Source organism: Hippocampus bargibanti, linkage group LG16 (assembly GCF_051943395.1).
Source record: "Hippocampus bargibanti isolate YZ-2025 linkage group LG16, ASM5194339v1, whole genome shotgun sequence".
NCBI lineage: Eukaryota > Metazoa > Chordata > Actinopteri > Syngnathiformes > Syngnathidae > Hippocampus > Hippocampus bargibanti.
The window spans coordinates 17,367,327-17,388,100 of record NC_142749.1 but is presented as its reverse complement, the minus strand read 5'-3'; the positions used below and the strand labels follow the sequence as shown (position 1 = coordinate 17,388,100).

The 20,774-nt window shown below is 37.3% G+C and overlaps 1 protein-coding gene across 3 annotated transcripts in view; it reads left to right on the top strand.

The window, feature by feature from the left end:
- sgcd (sarcoglycan, delta (dystrophin-associated glycoprotein)) overlaps positions 1-16,656 on the top strand; it is a 132,790-nt gene extending 116,134 nt beyond the window's left edge. For all 3 annotated transcript variants that reach the window (XM_089017485.1, XM_089017484.1, XM_089017486.1), the window contains 3 exons: positions 5,777-5,849; positions 9,644-9,767; positions 14,433-16,656. In XM_089017485.1, coding sequence (XP_088873611.1) covers positions 5,777-5,849; positions 9,644-9,767; positions 14,433-14,618 — 383 coding nt within the window. In that variant the 3' untranslated portion in view covers positions 14,619-16,656. The remainder of the gene's footprint in view (positions 1-5,776; positions 5,850-9,643; positions 9,768-14,432) is intronic.
- Positions 16,657-20,774: the final 4,118 nt, after the last annotated feature.

The following is a 20,774-nucleotide window of genomic DNA, read 5'->3' as shown; positions in this document are numbered from 1 at the left end:
TTTGAGCCATTTATTATAAAAGGATGTAGGAAACAAATGTCAACTTTTCAAGGACGAAAAATAATGTCCTAGACAGACGAGTGACATCAAATGTGATTTTTCGTCATTGCGGCCCCAAAAAATTCTGGAAGGCGTCCCAATTGCTCCGCTAGCTCGTCGTTTTGCGCGGCAATTACAATTAGCCTCCTTTGATTTGCCTCCGTTTATGTCCCGTTGACTCAGCGTGTCGTGCTCGGCGCGTGGCAGACGGTCGGGGGGGGGGGGAGCATTATCAGCTCAGGATGCGCTCGTGTGATCAGACCATCGCCTCCCCGTTCCGCCGAATGGATAACCAGACAGCTAAATTTAGCGCTACAGCAGATCACAACCAGAATGCATTTTTTTTCAAAAGAGTTACAAATTGAGAAATATTATTTGTTCATTTAGGTATACAAGCCTCCGCTAACTCATTCATTCATTCATTCATTCGTTCGTTCGTTCATTCATTCATTCATTCATTCATTCATTCGTTTGTTTATTTTTTTATTTAGGTATACAAGCATCCACTAATTCATTCATTCATTCATTCACTTATCCAAGTATTTGTTTATTTATTTATTTAGATATCCAAGCCTCCACTAACTGGTTCATTCATTCATTCGTTCATTCATTCATTCATTCATTCGTTCATTCGTTCGGTCACTCATTCACATATTTATTTATTTGTATTTTTTTATTTAGGTATACAAGCCTCCACTAACACATTCATTCGTTCATTCATTCATTCATTCATTTGTTTGTTTATTTTTTTATTTAGGTATACAAGCATCCACTAATTCATTCATTCATTCATTCACTTATCCAAGTATTTGTTTATTTATTTATTTAGATATCCAAGCCTCCACTAACTGGTTCATTCATTCATTCATTCATTCATTCATTCGTTCGTTCGTTCGTTCGTTCGTTCGTTCATTCATTCATTCGTTCATTCGTTCGGTCACTCATTCACATATTTATTTATTTGTATTTTTTTATTTAGGTATACAAGCCTCCACTAACACATTCATTCATTCATTCATTCATTCGTTTGTTTATTTAGGTATACAAGCATCCACTAACTGGTTTATTCATTCTTTCATGTATCTAAGTATTTATTTATTTATTTATTTAGATATCCAAGCCTCCACTAACGTATTCATTCATTCATTCATTCATTCATTCATTCATTCACTCATCCACTCGTGTATTTATTCATTTATTTCATTTGGTAATCAACCCTCCACTAACTGGTTTATTTATTTATTTAGCTATTTATTTTGCCATTCATCCATACATCAATTCATCCATCCATCCATCCATCCACCTTTCCTTTCCTTTCCTCTTCCTTTCATCACTTTGCTGCTGTGAAATGTCAATTTCTCCACAATAAAAGCTAATCCAATCCACGCCATTGCATTTTTTTTGCAAAAAGTGCCGAGTAAGGACTAGCGAGAAAATTAGGGTGCCCATACGTCCTTCCATGCTGTGGCTCCCCTCCCAGATTGATGTCACCCCCCTCCCCCACATCCCTCTTTTACTCCCCCCCACCCGCTATGGTAATTGGGGTAGAGCCGAGGGCCAGATGGATGCCGCCAATTTCCCCTCCGTTGGGCCACCTGCAGCTTTTTTTTATTTTCAGCTGGAGGGACGCCGGAATGGAATTTGCCAGGCAGGACTTGACTTCTGCCTAATGGCGGCAACCCGTTAAAGAAAAGACGCATTCGGGGGGGGGGAGGGCGGAGAAAGATAGAAATGCCATTCCCGAGCGAGCAGGTGGTAATAATTCATCTTTCAAATATGGATGACGCTGATGGCGAAATATGACAAAAAAAAAAAGGACTGTGGTGTTTTGATGAACCACATGCTGCTTCACTAAATCCGGAAACATGATCCTGGAAGGCGACGGAGCTTTGAGGGGCGGGGCCGGCGGGGACATATGGTATATCAGGTTATCAGTCTGTGTGTAAAATCATATGCTACCTAGCTAGCTATTTGCTATCTATTAGCTATCTGGCTAGCTGGGTTGCTATCTCGCTAGTTATCCATTAGCTGTCTGGGTATTTAGCTCGCTCTCTGGCTAGCTATCTATTAGTTAGCTGGCTAGCTAGCTTTCTATCTATTTGAGTTACTTCTGGGTTAAGTAAACGCTGGCGCGTGTGGCTGCCACTGCTCACCCAGAGAAAAACTATACTCTATACTCTATAAACTCGATAAAAATGTCGCATCGTTAGCTACTGCTTGAGCTACTTTCACAATCATGCTAGTTACGATGAATGTCGTTGATTTGCTATTGTGGAGTACATTTTACTTTAAGTTAACTAAATAGATGGATGGATAGCTAGCTAGCTAGATGAATAGCTAGCTAGCTAGACAGATGAATAGCTAGCTAGCTGGATAGATGAAAATCTAGCTAGATGGATAGATGAATAGCTGGCTAGCCGGATAGTGGAAATAGTAACTATCTGGATAGATGAAGAGTTAGCTAGCTGGATATATGAATATCTAGCTACCTGGACAGATGAATACCTAGCTAGCTGGATAAATGAAAAGCTAGCTAGTTGGATATATGAATATCTAGCTACCTGGACAGATGAATAACTAGCTAGCTGGACAGATTCAAAGCTAGTTAGTTGGATATATGAATAGCTAGGTAGCTGAATAGTGGAAATGGTAACTATCTGGATCGATGAAGAGCTAGCTAGCTATATATATGAATAGCTAGCTCGATGGATAGATGAATAGCTAGCTAGCTGTAATAGATGAATTTCTAGCTAACTGGATAGATAGATCACAAGATAGATGGATAACTAGCTAGTTGCATAGATAGCTAGCTAACTGGTTAGCTATATAGCTGGTTAGCTATATAGATGACAAAAACAAACACATAAATAAATAAACAAAGAAATATGTCTTTTGAGTATGTCTTAAAGAAAATTAATAGTTTAGTGAACGTGTTTACAGCGAGTACAAATGTGCTTATTGTTACATGCATAAGCATTGCATCAGCAATCACTGGAATTATTCCTGTATGGTTTTTTTTTTTCATTGCTGAGCGACTTCAGGCCACAAATGATGATGTTTGGCTGCACTATGAACACACACGCACACACACACACACACCCCGTAACCCCCCCAACTTGGTATGCATTCATATTTAATAGCCTCATTCATTCTGCTCACCTTATCCACCGAACGCGCCGCCACGACCGTGTCATCAAAAAAAAAAAAAAAAATCGCTTTATGGGCTATGGAATTTTTGTCGACGGGGAAAATAGCAGGTGATGCATCAGGAGACAATTTAAATAAATAACAAACGGCGCTCGTCGAACATTTAGAGGGAGGGGGGTTATCGTTACGTTATTACACAATACTTAGTGACATATAATAAAAATGACAATCAAACAAAGCATCAAAAAATTCAAACAAAAACCTCTAAAAAGTAATTACGTACAGTGTAATAAAATAAATACATCAATAAGATAGATACATAAATAACGAAATAAAAATCAAAATACATAAAACAAATATAAATACAAATATAAATACACAAATAAATAAATACATGGAGATAGGTACATAGATAAATAACTAAATAAAAATATAAATAAACAAACAAAAATATAAATGAAGATACAAATAAATAAATAAATGAATAAATGAATAAATAAATATATAAATATAAATATAAGTAAATGAGTAAATAAGTAAATAAGTAAATAAATATAAATATAAATATAAATATAAATATAAATATAAATAAACAAACAAAAATATAAATGAAGATACAAATAAATAAATAAATGAATAAATGAATAAATGAATAAATGAATAAATAAATATATAAATATAAATATAAATATAAGTAAATGAGTAAATAAGTAAATAAATATGAATATAAATATAAGTAAATGAGTAAATGAGTAAATAAGTAAATAAATATAAATATAAATATAAATATAAATATAAATATAAATAAATAAATAAATAAATAAATAAATAAATAAATAAATAAATGAATGAATGAATGAATGAATAAATAAATAAATAAATAAATCAAAACAAAATTACCTGAAATGTAAAATTACCAAACCCCGAAGAGGACACACGGCATAGAAATTGCTGCCGTCAAAGTGTCCCATTCAGAGGTGGAAAATAAATAATAAAATAAATACAATTTAAAATTAAAAAACAAAAAAATCACACACCCATCCTTTTGCTGAAAAATTATTCAAACACAACCGCTAATTGTTACATAAACAATGCGGAGTAGGCGTTCGAGTCTTTAAGGTCGCTGAATCTGCATTGGGAATAAGGAACAAAATCCAAACAACCACATAGCTTTTCTGTCACCGCGCTCAACCTGTCAACTAAAAGAAACGCTTTGTATTCAAAGTGGCACTTTCTTTTTTATTTCTTTTCTTTTTTTTTTTATTTTGGAGACACAATCAAAGCAGCCCTTCTGCTTCACATTCCAACAGATGCTTACGAAGCCGCTGAAACATTACGGTGGCGCGCACGCGTGCTAACGATCATTTGTGTCAACTTGCAAAGGACTTTCATCAGCGCGGCAATTCGCGTCGTGAGGCAACAAGTGTCGCACTTTCCGTCATGTCGATATTTAAGAGCGCGGGCGAGCGTGAAGAAACAGACGGTGTTCATATTTTAAGCGTCATTGTTGTTGTGGGAGGCAATGAAATGAATAAAAAGCTCACTTTGGCTTCTCGGTGTCTAAATGGGACATGTTGATGGCAGCGTTTTGTTCATGCCAACGTTTGGCTATCTATCTATTTATTAATTTATTTATTTGTTATTCATTTATTTATTTGTTATTCATTTATTTAGTTATATTTTAAATTATTTTATTTGTTTATTTGTTATTTATTTATTATTTGTTATTGGTTATGTATTAATGTATTTATTTATTTATTTATTTATATTTTATGTGTTTATTTGTTATTCATTTATTTATTCACATGTATTTATTTATTTATTTATTTATTTATTTATTTGTTTATTTCTTTATTTCTTTATTTATATTTTATGTGTTTATTTGTTATTCATTTATGTATTTACATTTATGTATTTATGTATTTATGTATTCATGTATTTATGTATTTATTTATTTATTTATTTACATTTTATTAGTTTATGTATTTATTTATTTATTTACATTTACGTATTTATGTATTTATTTAATCATATTAAGAATACATTTATTTACATTTATTTAGTTATTTATTTACCGCTCATTTATTTATGCGTTTTATTTTTATACATGTACTTATGTATTTATATATTTATTATTTATTTATCTATTTATTGGTCATTTAATTATTTATTTATATTATTTATTTATTTATCTATTTATTTTTGTATTTATCTCTCATTTATGTATTTGATTATTTTTACATGTGTATTTATTTATTTATTTATTTATTTATTTATTTACTTATTTAATTGAAATGGCAGGCCTGCAATGAATTAATCCGATTTTTAATTTGCTACAATTTTTTGATATCTCCCCTATTTTTGAATTTTTAAAAAACTTTGCAAATAGACAAAATTGGTTGAGCGATGGGGTAAAATAGTAAAAATTTAAAAAAATATGAATTAAAATGTCACGCGAGAGACAAAATGGCCTCGTTTACTTGCTAAAATGCTAATGCTAGCTGCATGTGATGTCTGTCTGCACTGTTTTTCCTTTTTTCAACTCAAATCAATCAATAATAAATGTTGTATTTTGTTCCTTTTGTTCCAGGCGCCCAAGGAGCCGTGTTTAGCAAGTCGCTGGAGACGCCGCACGTCCGGGCCGAGCCCTTCAAGGAGCTGCGGTGAGTCGTAGTGGCAACACACACAAAAAACACACACCAAAAAATCCCTCCCTCTCGTTTATTTATTGCCACAAACGTTTTTCTGTGGGCGAGCAGCGGCAGCCACAAGCGCCAGCGTGCACTCAACCCGGAAGCAACTCAAATAGATAGAAAGCTAGCTAGCTAGCCAAGCTATAGCCAACAGTTACCTAGCTAGATAGCCAGCCAGCTAGATACCTAATGGATAGCGAGCTAGCTAGCCAGCCAGACAGCTAATAGATACCAAATAGCTAGGAAATGACATTTTCTCCACCCTTGAATTAATAATAATAATAGTACATTTAATTTACAAGCGCGAATTAGTGTGTGTGTGTATGTGTTTGTATGACTAGTCTTGTGAGGACCACTAAGATTTTACACCATACGTAGTGAGGACATTTTTTACAAGTGAGGACCTGTTGGCCGGTCCTCACCAGTTTTTCATTCTAAAGGCTTCTAGAAGGTCTATAGGTGCAACTGTTAACGTTTCAAAGAGGTCCTCACAAATTCACCCAAAATGATTTTTTGGTGCGTATTTTCATTTCACTTGGATACACGCACTTTTTACTCACTGTGTGTGTTTATGTGTGTATGTGTGTGCGTGGTTAATGAGAGGAAAAAGTTCATACCACAAAAAGTAAAATGATATTTCAACCAAATTCACTACAGGGGTGAGGACTTTGTATGTACCCATTCAGAGTCCTCACTCCTGCTGTTATTTCAGTTTCAAGTCCACTTTTTATTTCTTGTTTTTAAAGAAGTTGAAGTGGGAAATGGGGTAAAAATTAGTCTTCAAATGTAACACTAGTTCTTACTTATCTAACAAACCTATCAGCAATGGTGCTCACTCCTTTCTGGAGTTATCCGAACCTCACAAAACCATTCAAACAGGAATGTGTGTGTGTGTGTGTGTGTGTGTGTGTGTGTGTGTGTGTCCACACACACACACACGGCTCGTTTCGCTCGGCTCTGTAACTTTGTCTCGCAAAAGGGGCCCTTCAATCCGTGTCGGGCTTTTGATGTGAATTTGAAAAGTGGGCGGGTGAGAAACGAGCTGGAACATGAAGAGCAGGCGCAGGCACAAGGGCAGGCAACGCGCGGCAACCGGTGTAGAAGGCGACAAGATGAAAGTCGGGCTTGTTTTTTGCTTTGTTTTTGTTTGTCATCCAAGAAAAGTTTTGATGACCGACATCTTATGTAATCACGATTTCTCCTTCTCGTTACCAAGCCGCCTCATCGGGGGGTCCGAACTACCTAAAACTATTTTTCGGGATACGCACGGAGCTGCCACAATGACTGATGTGTCGTTCGCGAACGAGCCCGTTCTCCTAACAAGAAAATGGCAACCGACCCCCAGTCGTCGGTTAAAGCCACGTGATTGGTCAAAAACGCAGCAGTGAGGTGGGATGGGGTGAAACATTAAAGAGACAGGCAGACGACAGAGGGAGAGAGTAATAAAATGGATAGAAAACACAGACATGTTGACTCGTTTCAACTTTGATAGTTCAAAAGCAGAGTGTAGACTGCAAGGTTAAATTTCCCATCAATCAGGATACACAAATAACCCGCACAAGTCATCTCTACGCTTTTTGCAAAAAGCTATCAACCCAGCTAAACAGATCACAATTGATGAACTAGATACAATTATCACAGAGAAAGCACTTACAAGGGATCATTCCTCAAGATGGTGAAATAAGAAGGCCAACGACCATCACAAAGGTAAATAAAACGACTTTGTTACACAGCACAGTTTATTTCTTTAATTATAATACCATAGGACATTTATTATACATAAAATAAGGTATATTTTGTGTAGTTTTAAGGCTGAGAAAAGTAGAAAATTATGTTTTATGAGGACCTGGGAACGGATTATTCTCATTTGAATGGTTTCCTATGGGAAATATTTTTTTGGGATACACACTTTTTGCCTTACACACTCTGTCTTGGAACCAATTAAGTTCGTAAGCCAAGGTATCACTGTAATATCGATTCTCGACGGCTTTTTCGGAGTAACGTATGCGCTAGCTTGCCTCGTTGCGCCTTAAAACGCCCCTCCCCCACCCCCCTGTTTTGCTTCCCTCAATCTCATTTCCCCCCTTGAGCGATCAATATGCTTTCATCATCCTTTCAAGGCTTTGTATCTGCAACTGGAATCAAAGGTTAATAACCTCGGACGGCGCACGCCCACACGCAAGGAAATGATTGGACGTCGGTGACATGGTAAAAATTCGCATTTATCGCCTGCGCTTCCTCCGTGCGTCCTTGGCGGCGTCCTCCGCCGAGGCCCAACGCCGGCGCCGGTAACGTTCGGTGTGGAGCTTATAAATATATAAACGCGGGAGTAAAATGACAAGTTAAATGGCAATCCGGGCCGCTCGGTTGCGCGGCTGATTGCTTTCGTTTTGGCTTTTGTGAGCGCGGCCCGAGCGGACAAAAGGACTTCGTCCGGCAACCGTTGGGCCCTTGAGCTCGTAGACTCTCTTCTTTCATCAAAAAAATAGTTAATTCCTGAATAATAATAATAATAATAATAATAATAATTTACAGTCACAGGATCAGTTTTTCTGTGGGTGAGCAGAAGTAACTCAAATAGATAGAAAGCTAGCTAATATATAGCTGATTGCTAGCCAACTAGATAGCTAGCCAGATAGATAGCTAATAGCTAGCTATATAGCTAATATATAGCCAGCTAGACAGATAATAGATAGTAAATAGCTAGCTTGCTAGGTAGCTTGCTAGATAGCAAATAGCTAGCTAGATAGCCAGCTGACTGCAAAGTGTGCTTGAGAGTTTTGAAAAGTGCTTATAAATGAAATGTATTATTTCTATTATTACTATTATTATTATTATTATTATTATTATTATTATTATTATTATTATTATTATTATTGTTATTATACATTTCACTTACTGGAGTTATCTGAGCTTGAAATGAGGGTGGCTATCCAAAATACAATGCAATGCATACATATTGGTTTACATAGCGCTTTAACAACAGACGAAGCTGGATCAAGGCGCTAACATGTAAAAAAAGGAACTGCTTCCCCCTTGTGGAAGGGAAAAAAACATTGCCAGAGGTCTGCCCAGCACTTTATTTGCACCCAAGCAACAAAAAAAAAACATAACCCGAACTAATTTGGGAATGACGCTCCACGTCATATTTTCATTTCCCAAATAAATTTGTTAATTTGTGCATACTGGCCAGAGCTAGCACTCGGTCTCGGTAGCCATTTGCATACGCAAATATATCGTTGTGTTGATTTAATAGCGCTTTTGTCACTCCAATTTTGTCAACCCTCCATTTTCAAGATGGACTTTTCAAGAATAGATGGACATCATTAAGAAAGGTTGGACAGCTCCGAAGCTAGCAAAATTAGCAAAAAATATTGCAATTTTATGAGGTTATGTTCATCGCAAAAATTCAAACAATTTAATGACAGTATGTCTGAAGTTTCTTCAAATCATCAGTTATTTCCTGACCAACGCCGCCCTCTAGTGGACCTGTAGTCAGACATAGCACTACTGAAGGCCTAGGAGTGACGTGCATGGCCCTCCGCTGTAAAACGATGCAGCGATTCTTGAGCCAAAAGAAAAATACATTTTTAAAATCATCAAGCGCCTTCTTAGCCTCAGGTCACGGATTACGTTCTCGAGGGGATGACGCGTGGCTAAATTGCTTTTCTTGCTGCTATCTCCAGTCTGTGGATTTTCTCGTCTTCTTCTAGCCAAACAAAAGAGAGCGATGACTGACATTTGATTGGGTTTTGTTTCTCCAGGCTGGAATCCCCCACCCGCTCCCTCCTCATGGAAGCCCCCAAAGGCATCCAGATCCTGGCCGAGGCCGGGGACATCCAAGCCATCTGTCGGAACGAGCTGCGATTGGAGTCCAAAGACGGAGAGGTGCTCACACAACGTTCTCACACAAACTCGAATCGCTTTTAATTTGCCAAGTATGTCAACACACCGCCGATATTCAAACTCTCAAGGACATAGCTAATAGCTAGCTAGCCAGATAGCTATATAGCTAATAGATAGATAGATAGATAGATAGATAGATAGATAGGTAGATAGGTAGATAGATAGATAGGTAGATAGGTAGATAGATAGATTGATAGGTAGATAGATAGATAGATAGATAGATAGATAGATAGATAGATAGATAGATAGATAGATAGATAGATAGATAGATAGATAGATAGATAGATAGATAGATAGATAGGTAGATAGATTGGTAGATAGATAGATTGATAGGTATATAGGTAGATAGATAGATAGATAGATAGATTGGTAGATAGATAGATTGATAGGTATATAGGTAGATAGATAGATAGATAGATAGATAGATAGATAGATAGATAGATAGATAGATAGGTAGATAGGTAGATAGATTGATAGATAGATTGATAGGTAGGTAGATAGATTGATAGGTAGGTAGATAGGTAGATAGATTGATAGGTAGATAGATAGATAGATTGATAGGTAGATAGATTGATAGGTAGGTAGATAGATTGATAGATAGATAGATAGATAGATTGATAGGTAGATAGATTGATAGGTAGATAGATTGATAGGTATATAGGTAGATAGATAGATAGATAGATAGATAGATAGATAGGTAGATAGGTAGATTGATAGGTAGGTAGATAGGTAGATAGATTGATAGATAGATTGATAGGTAGGTAGATAGATTGATAGGTAGGTAGATAGGTAGATAGATTGATAGGTAGATAGATAGGTAGATAGATAGATAGATAGATAGATAGATAGATAGATAGATAGATAATTATTTGTTATTCCGTTTTTGTTTTTTTTTTTACTTTATGTTACTTCCGGGTTGAGTGAACGCTGGTGCGTGTGGCTGCCGCTGCTCACCAGCAGAAAAAAAATATCATGTGACTGGAAAGTGTCCTTGAGAGTTTTGAAAGGCGCTTAGAAATGAAAAGTATTATTATTATTATGATAATAAGTTAATTGTAATGCCGAATCATTACACCCCACATTTTAGAACAAATTACGGACTAGTGATTTAGCCCCTCCCTCTAATTGGAACAAAACAAAATGGAGTCAAGGTCATCTTCCTCTTTCTCTTTGTTCATATCAGTAGCAGTAGGTCTTAATGTATACAAGTAACTTTTAAAAAGAGTTTTTTTTTCTTTACATCCCCCCCCATCCCCCATTTAACACCCCCCCCCCCACCAAAGACATTAATCCTCCTCGGCTGATGTGAAACAGATCTGACACCACGCCGCTTCCTCAGAGCCAGCCGGGGAAATCCTTTTATCAGCGTCGGCTGATGCTCGGAACGGAAGCGGCGTGGAAAATGTGATGAGTGAGCGGGGGGGGGGGGGGGGGGGGGGGGGGGGGGGATAAAATGTACATGGAGACAGAAAGAGGACGGGGGGGGGGGGGGGGGGGGTGATCGCGATTGGTGATTAATCAGTAAAAAAAAATTAAAATAAAAGATGATTGTGTAACGGGTGCTATTTCATAAGTACACTTGAGGGACAAAAGAAAATGGCGTCATTTGTTGTTGTTGTTTTTTTTTGGGTGGGGGGGGGGGGTCACCGTTGACTGGTCGCCAATCCTAAGCAACGGTTGACCTTCATTGAAAGGAACGCAGGACTAGTCGTAGGACACACAATTAACATTAAAATTAACATTAACATTAAAAATAGCATGAAAAATAACATTAAAATAAATAATAAAAATAATTAAAACATTTCATTTAAATTAAATTAAAAAATCCATTTGGATTTGGCTATCCGGCTAACTATCTTGCAAGCTATCTATTAGCTATCTATTAGCTAGCTAGCTAGATTTCTATCTATTTGAGTTACTAGCGGGTTGAGTGAACGCTGGCGCGTGTGGCTGCCGCTGCTTACATGCAGAAAAACTTATCCTGTGACTTCAAAGTGACCCTGAGAGTTTTGAAAGGCGCTTAGAAATGAAATGTGTTGTTGTTATTATTATTATTATTATTATTATTATTATTATTATTATTATTATTATTATTATTATTATTATTTTTATTATTATTATTATCATTATTATTATTTGCTAGGTATTTGCTATCTATTAGCTATCTGGCTGGCTGGCTGGCTAGCTATCACAATCTAGCTGGATGGCTATCTAACGAGCTATCTATTAGCTATCTTTTAGCTAGCTAGATAGCTTTCTATCTATTTGAGTTACTACCGGGTTGAGTGAACGCTGGCGCGTGTGGCTGCCGCTGCTTACATGCAGAAAAACTTATCCTGTGACTTCAAAGTGACCTTGAGAGTTTTGAAAGGCGCTTAGAAATGAAATGTGTTGTTGTTATTATTATTATTATTATTATTATTATTTTTTTTTTTTTTTTTTATTTTTTTTTATTATTATTATTATCATTATTATTATTTGCTAGGTATTTGCTATCTATTAGCTATCTGGCTGGCTGGCTGGCTAGCTATCACAATCTAGCTGGATGGCTATCTTGCAAGCTATCTATTAGCTATCTATTAGCTAGCTAGATATCTATCTCTTTGAGTTACTACCGGGTTGAGTGAACGCTGGCGCGTGTGGCTGCCGCTGCTTACATGCAGGAAAACTTATCCTGTGACTTCAAAGTGACCTTGAGAGTTTTGAAAGGCGCTTAGAAATGAAATGTATTATTATTATTATTATTATTATTATTATTATTATTATTTTCTAGGTATTTGCTATCTATTAGCTATCTGGCTAGCTATCACAATCAAGCTGGATGGCTATCTAACGAGCTATCTATTAGCTATCTATTAGCTAGCTAGATAGCTTTCTATCTATTTGAGTTACTACCGGGTTTGAGCGAACTCTGGCGTGTGTGGCTGCCGCTGCTCACCTGCAGAAAAACGTATCCTGTGACCGTAAAGTGACCTTGAGGGTTTTGAAAGGCGCTTAGAAATGAAATGTATTATTTTATTATTATTATTATTATTATATTTGTCGTTAGCGTGTTAGCTCGAATGCTAGCGCTACACTGGCCAGCCGCATTTGAGCAACAGCGTCGTTGTTTAGCGGCTGGCTATCTTTCCATTTGTATGCATTAGCTTCCAGTTTATTTCCAAAAACACCTTCCGCCTCCATTACCTGCGACAAAATGGGATCGTTCCTCCCGGGAGCGCATCGGCGCGACTTCCTTTTAGCGCCACTTTTGCAAGAAGCCTTTTGTCGGAATGGCGACCTTTCAGCATTTGTTGATTGGCTTGCGACGACCTGCGCTTCACTCCTTTTCTCGCGGTTGTCAGGAAAAGAGGTCGTGGCATATTTCCAAGGTGTGGCGGCAAGGGGGGTGGGGCGATGCGGGTCACCCTGGGTAACTCCGAGGTGACGTTTTTTGCCTTTTAATGGGCGACCGATGGAGACCTTGGAGTCGTGCCCTCTCCCTTTTTTTTCTTCTTCTTCTTCTCACGGACGAGGTGAGATTCTCACGGGAATCCGCAATCAATGTTAGACTGCAGCGAGTCGAAATGGGAAATGGGATGGATGTGATGCAAAGATGGCCACGCAATATCTTGCCGGGGGCCTATGAAGGCTTTGTCTCTGGGATGCTGTCAATCTATTTTCAAACTTTTTTTTGGGTGTTAGCTACAGAAATTTTGACATTTATTGATTGGTCATCAATGCGTTTGACAGTTTGCAAAATAATGCTTCACCTGTTTTGGCCTGACGAAAATCTCGAGTTTCTTTTTTTTTTTTTTTTTTTTTTTTTTTTTTACTCACTCATAACCCTTCCCAACACTATGTTATTCATTTATTTATGTATTTAAAATGCACTTAATAATGACATTATTATTATTATTATTATTATTATTATTATTATTATTATTATTTTTGCACAGCCATGTTATTTATTTATTTATAAAGTGTTTATAAATGCAATTTGTTATTATTATTATTATTATTACTATTATTATTATTAATGTAGTTATGTATTTATTTTTTGCACCTCCACGTTATTTATTTATTTATTTAAAAGGTGCTTATGAATTAAATGTATTATTATTATTATTATTATTATTATTATTATTATTATTATTATCTTATTATTATTATTATTATTTTCTTCATGTATTTATGTATTTATTTTTGCACCCCCATGTTATTTATTTATTTAAAAGGTGCTTATAAATTATATGTATTATTTTTATTATTCATGTATTTATGTATTTATTCTTTGCACCTTCATCTTATTTATTTATTTATTTATTTATTTAAAATAAATGTGCTTATAAATTGAATGTATTATTATTATTATTATTATTAATGTATTTATTTATTTATTTATTTATTTATTAAAAGGTACTTAGAAATCACATTATTATTATAATTTATTTATTTATTTATTCATCCATGTGGTTATTTTTTTCAAAGTTCTTATAAATGAAATATATTATTATTATTATTATTATTATTATTATTATTATTATTATTATTATTATTATTACTGTTGTTGTTGATAATACTACTACTACTACCACAACTAATAATAATCATCATCATCATCATCATCCTAATTTAATGTCTATCTTTCTTTTATGTGTCCTCCAGATCTCGCTGGACGCCCGACGCATCCGCCTGATGCGCCTCCCGGAGGGTAAGGCGTCATCCGGCGCCTCGCCATCGGGCACCAGGCAGACGGTGTACGAAGTTTGCGTTTGCCCCAACGGGAGACTTTTCCTCTCCCAAGCCGGCACCGGTTCCACCTGCCAAATCAGCAACAACGTTTGCCTCTAGAACTCGCCGATCAGTCTTTCCGGCAGGCCCTGATCCATATTTTTATAAATTAAAAAAAGGGGGCGGGATGGGGGGTTTTGGCACTGTATTTATTATGTGATATCGCGTCACTTTCTACATAAGGGAATTCAAGCCGCTAAGCTAACGGAGGCTTTTTTTTTTTTTTTAATGTGCACTGATCTGGACGGTGTGACGCCTTTTGGGAATATTCACGAGGAATAATTGCTTTGCGATGCCGTGACCCCCCAAAAAAACTGCCATTTTTACGAAAAGGTGAGACACGCTGCTGATTCGACGCTCGGTTGGTCACCAAGCCCCGCCCACTTTCCCCGTCACTCATTTTTCTTCTGTGGATTTTTTTTTTTTTTTTTGCGTTGACTGAAGGAATTTACAGGAAGACGAGCCACTCAGCAATTGTATCATTTTTTTTTTTTGCACATTTTATTTGTCACAAAATAGGCGAAATTGATTCTTAACCTGAAAGGTTAACCGTCAAAAGCGCTTTGTAATGCCGGATAGTTTCTGAGAGCATGAATGATGTTGCGCAACGAACAAAAAAAATATTATTATTTTTTTTTTTAGCTAATTCACTGCCATTCACGAATTTGAGTTGAAAATATGACATAGAACGCCATTCCTGAATTTGTTCGGGTTTTGTTTTTTCATGCTTGGGTGCTGATAAAGCGCTGGTCAGACCACCGACAATGTTTGTTTGTTTTTCCACAAGGGGGCAGCATTCCCCTTTTTTCCATGTTAGCGCTTCATCCCAGCTTCAGCTGTTGTTAAAGCGCCATATAAACCAATATACAACAGGTAACATCCGACTTACGACCGAGTTCCGTTCCGACCAAATGGTCGTAAGTCAAATTGGTCGTAAGTCAAAATCCAATCAAAATGTTCAATAGAGGCTCGAAGGCTAAATGACTCGCAAACTCCCCACCTCCAGTGCCATCACTAGCTGACTATCGATTTGCTATCCATTTGCTATCTATTAGCAATCTGTCTAGCTAGCTAGCTAGCTATGCAGCTGGCTATTTATTAGCTATATGGTTATCTAGCTAGTTAGCTAACTGCCGACCGCTACGGTCAGCCCCCCACTAACCACTCTCACCCCCTTGCTCATTTCTCCCACTTTTTATTTTTGTTTGCTTGAGGAGGAAGTGCGCCTGTGCCTTACACTCGTGGCAAAAAGAAGCACACCATCATCATCTTCAACATCATTTTCCCACCTTTTTCGCCCAACGGAATGCAAAGACCCCCCACCCCCAAAAAAAAAAAAAAAATCCAAAATCCTCCTCCTCACGTTGAATAAATTTCCTCAAATTCTAACAATTAGTTACTGTATTTATTCGAGTATAACGCGCCAAATTTTCTACCTAAAACTTTCTATCCGAGTTACTTAGCTATTGAATTAGCTGTAATATTAGCTAGCTAGCTTTCTATTTGAGTTACTTCCGGGTTGGGTGAAGGCCTAGCTAGCTATCTGTTAGCTATCTATTAGCTAGCTAGTTTTCTATCCGAGTTACTTAGCTATCTATTAGCTGTCTATTAGCTAGCTAGCTTTCTAGCCGAGTTACTTCAGGGTTGAGTAAACGCTGGCGTTAGGGTGCGCGTTATACACGTGTGCGCGTTATACTCGAATAAGCCCAAAATTGTCCACTTTTTGAAGGAATGTTTTTACAAATTTTCAAAGGCTGTTTTTTCGTGAACGCCATTTGAGTTGAATCGTTTTTTTTTTTTGCGATGGTGTGTGCATGTTTTTGTGTGTGGGTGTGTGTGTGTGTGGGTCTTTGCATTCCTACCCTGAGTGTGCCAAGTGTTCAATGTGTGTGTGCTATTTTGACTTTTGACTTTTTTTATTTTTATTTTTCTCTGCGCAAAACAAAAAGACAAGACGGTGAAATGACGTTTAAAATTAAATCTTTTTTTTTTTTGGTCCTCAACTTGTCGAATGTGGATTATTATTATTAATATTTTGTTTTTTAACGGTGGCCAAAATAAAATGCATTGTTCGGAGTGCTCACATTTGTTGATTGAACTCTTGTCTTTATTTATTGTCCAGTTTTGAAAGGCGCTTAGAAATTATATTAAATTATTATTATTATTATTATTATTATTATTATTATTATTATCTGGCTGGCTATCTATTAGCTATCTAGTTAGCTAGATATCTATTGGATAGCTGTTAGCTAGCTAGCTAGCTTTCTATCTATTTGAGTTATTCCGGGTTGAGTGAACGCAGGCGCGTGTGGCTACCGCTGCTCACCCACAGAAAAAAAAAATATCACGTGACTGTAAAGTGACCTTGAGAGTTTTGAAAGGCGCTCATAAATGAAATGTATTGCGCTTCTCCTAGCATAAAGCTACTAGCTTATACAGTGGATTGACCCCCCCCCCCCCACAACCACCATGTTTTTGTCTTCTGAATCTCCTTGAAGTAAGTAATATTCAAAATCCGCAGGTACATGAAAGTTATTCTCCCCCCCTGAAGTCAATTCCAATCTTTTAATTATTTGTTTTGTTTGTTTGTTTGTTTGTTTTTTTCCCCACCGTCGCAGAGTCGCTAACAATTAACAAGCGCATCAACAAGGTGACACTATCGACTCTTCACCCGCAAGCCATCAAAGAGTTTGGCAGCAGCTCCAAAGAGGGAAAACTCGACAACACTTCTTGGTCCTTAAAAACGGGGAAAAGGAGGCTAATGAGGTGAGGAGATCGACGAAAACAACTTGGAGCGTCAAACTCTGGCGGATTGACACTGAAAGTTGACTCGTTTTTTTTTTTTTAAATCTGGCATGAGTACAAACATTGTATCTGTAGAATGCAATATTGTTTTTGGTCGAGGATAAAGAATATATACCTGTCATTTTGAGTATCCACCTGTGCCGTTTTTGTTCCGGTTGCTCTTAATGGGTGGCGCAAGATGGGTGTTTGTGTCTTTTGAGTCAATTAAAATAAAATAAAAAATAGAATTAAAAAAAAATTGATAAAATGCATTTTGATGTTTTTCTTCACCGCTTTTCTCTGCAAAAATCAGATGAGATATGCTTCCGTTACTCCTTAATTTGCTATCTATTCGCTATCTAAGTAGCTATCTTGCTACCTAGCAACCGATCTATTTGCTATCTATTCACTATCTCACTAGCTAGCTGGCTACTTAGCTAGCTACTGTACTGTACTGTACTGTACTGTACTGTACTAGTACTAGTGTTTGGGGACAGAAAATAACGCTTGTGACAAAAAAACGTGCAGATAATTGCATGCTAATAATATTGCTATCTAGCTGGCTATCTAGCCAGCGATGTAGCTGGCTACCTTGGTAGCTATCTGTTTTCTAATTAGCTATCTAGTTGGCTACCTAGCTACTGATGCTACTTATCTATTGGCTATCTATTAGCTATCTATCTGGCTAGCCAGCTATTAGTTATCTATTAGCTAGCTAGCTTAATAGGGAGCCGCTTTTAGGAGGCAATTCCGCAACCCCTTCGGTTAAAATCCGTAGTAGAAGACACACACTTGCTCACGCACACACAGGACTATAAATAAAGTCACATAAATTTAAAAAACGATATAGTTTATTGTATATTTTTGTAGTAAATTAATTTAAGCAACAACAAAAAAGAAAAACTGAGGATATTGTATGATTTTTCCACGAGTAATTCATTTTATGGATCATTTTACCTCATTTTTGGTAGTAAATGATGTTCGCAACAAACAACCTGAGGAACCATTTGGGAGCCGAAAGAGCCGATTCTTTTTGGTGATCTGAGCCAAAAGAACCAACTCTCTAAAAAGAGCTGGAATTCCCATCACTAATAGCTTCCTTTAATAGCTTCTATGTCGAGACTTTCTCTTTGACAGGCAAAGCGTGGGATTAATGGCCGCCAAAGGACCCAAACGGGCGTCCGGGGTGTTTGCCTGTCAGGGCCCTGGTGGCTCATATAGCGAAAAGGCCGGAAGCAGACGGAGAAATGCCGCAAATGGCGATTAAAGGGGAGCTATGGTTTTGAACAGAAAGGGGCGATGTGGTGGTGGTGGTGGGGGGTCACCGGACGAAGGCGTAATAAATAAAAGGTGATGCGGCAGGCAGGGGATGTTTATGCCCGTGGATGGATGGTGGTCGGGTTTTTAAGGAGCCATCAACGGCCATCTCGAGACTCGTTTGGTTTCCTGATGGTCTCGGCGAGCGTTCAGGGGGGTGTAGGAGGGAACGGGGGTCCCAACGTAGTCGTTTTCTCTCTGGCTCGGTCTGCTGTCCTGAGGTCATGCGGCAAAAAAAAAAAAAAAAAAAAAAAAAAAAAAAAAGATGAAGGGAGGGGGTGTTGTGGTGCAGATACAGTAAATCGGTGTCAAGGAAATGCTAGTCATAGGCAACATGTATTTTTAAAAAACGTTCTGTGTTCTATTTTGACAAACTCGAGCATATGAATTCAATTTTGTTTGAAATTAATAATAATAATAATCATACATTTCATTTCTAAGCGCCTTTCAAAACTCTGAAAGTCACTTTAAAGTCACAGGATCAGTTTTTCTGTGAACCGTATTTTTCAGACGTTCGGTTTGTGGCATTCCTTTCGTGACGGTTGTTCAATATTTTTGTATTACCGCCAGTAGCCATAGTGTGGCAGTAATGTACCGAAATTATTTGGCGACCATTAAAGAAAAACAAGAAGAAATGGACGCCGTAAATCGTAGTCAAGGTAACTAAAACGTGACTGTCAAAATACAAGTCGTCTTTGTTTTTACAGTGTAAAAATTATATATGTTAATTCCGGGTGCTTTACGCGACATAATGATGGTCCTATATACGCCTCGTCGTTGCATCCTTTACATTAGCCACACTCGATGTAAACATGCCATAGGCGTGTTCGAAATTAACTTGGTTTCCCCTCTCGCCGTTTTATCCATCCTCACACGCAGCGAAGATTATTCGAGGCCAACTTGGCGTGTTGCGTGCTGCTGAGTGCAATTTAATTACATGCTTTGGCTCTGGTAAAACCGGGGTTAACAAAAACCCTCCTAGGGGTGCAACTAATTGAGCTCTCGTTTGAAGGGTAAACAAATCGGCTGACTCCCGTCAGTCTGCCATCTCCGGAAGAGATCAAGGGTGAAGCTACTTCCTGTCAAAATGCAGCGAAAGACTTTCTTGACAGTGAATGTTTCGTCTGAATTTTGGAGAAAGTGGAGTATAAAAGCAGTGGGAATAATAACAATAGTAATAATAGTCATAATAATACCGAAAACAAGCAGTGACTTTTGCTTTGAAGGTTCTAATTTTGGCAGTGTCATGGGGAAAAAAAAACATTTTTCGATGCTGATGTTGCAGTTCAAGTTAAGTTCACTGTCAGAGCCTCCCGAAATTCTCCACCTACTGTCTTCGCTCGTATTTTGTGCAAAAGACACGCTCGAACAGCTTGTTTGCATGGCTCCAAGTGGAACAAGTGTTACGTGTCAACACGGCGTTCGCGTCGTATCGCATGTAAAATGGGATAAAGCTTGCTGTCATATATTTTTTTCCTGTCTTGGTAGGAAGACAGTAACAAGCGGTAGCAGTGACTTGGACGCAGTGAAAATCAAACTTAACTACAACACATTGTGACGCAACCATAGATGAATGGGATGCGATGCCCTGTATGCATAATATCTCGCTATAGTAATTGTACTTAAATATAATTTTGAATTATATAGCAATGGTTTATAATTACGGAATGAGATATTATTATTATTGTTACAATTGTTATTATTATTTTTTTTTCAAATAAATGCGAAGAAAAAAAAGTTCGCAATTAGCAACGAGTGACACCTGTGGCTATCATTAGCCTGAGCTAACGTGAGCTATTCGGGAGTGAAATGGGGTTGTTCTTTTTTAAACTTCGATTAATGACAAAACAGTGATCACGGATCAACAAGAACCGAAGGTAAGGCCCTTGTAAGGATCATTTTAAACCCACGAAGGTCACGTCTTGTCACGTCCCACGACGTGACTTTCGCTAAATTTAACGAAGCTACATTATTAGCTCGAGGCTACTCAGTCTGTGCTACACTTCGGAGCTACGATCTTTCGATTTATTTTTATTGTATTTTTTCTTAGAACAGAATGCTTTTCAATATGTGCAGGTTCGGGTATTTGTTATTGGACCATTTCTAGGTTGTGTC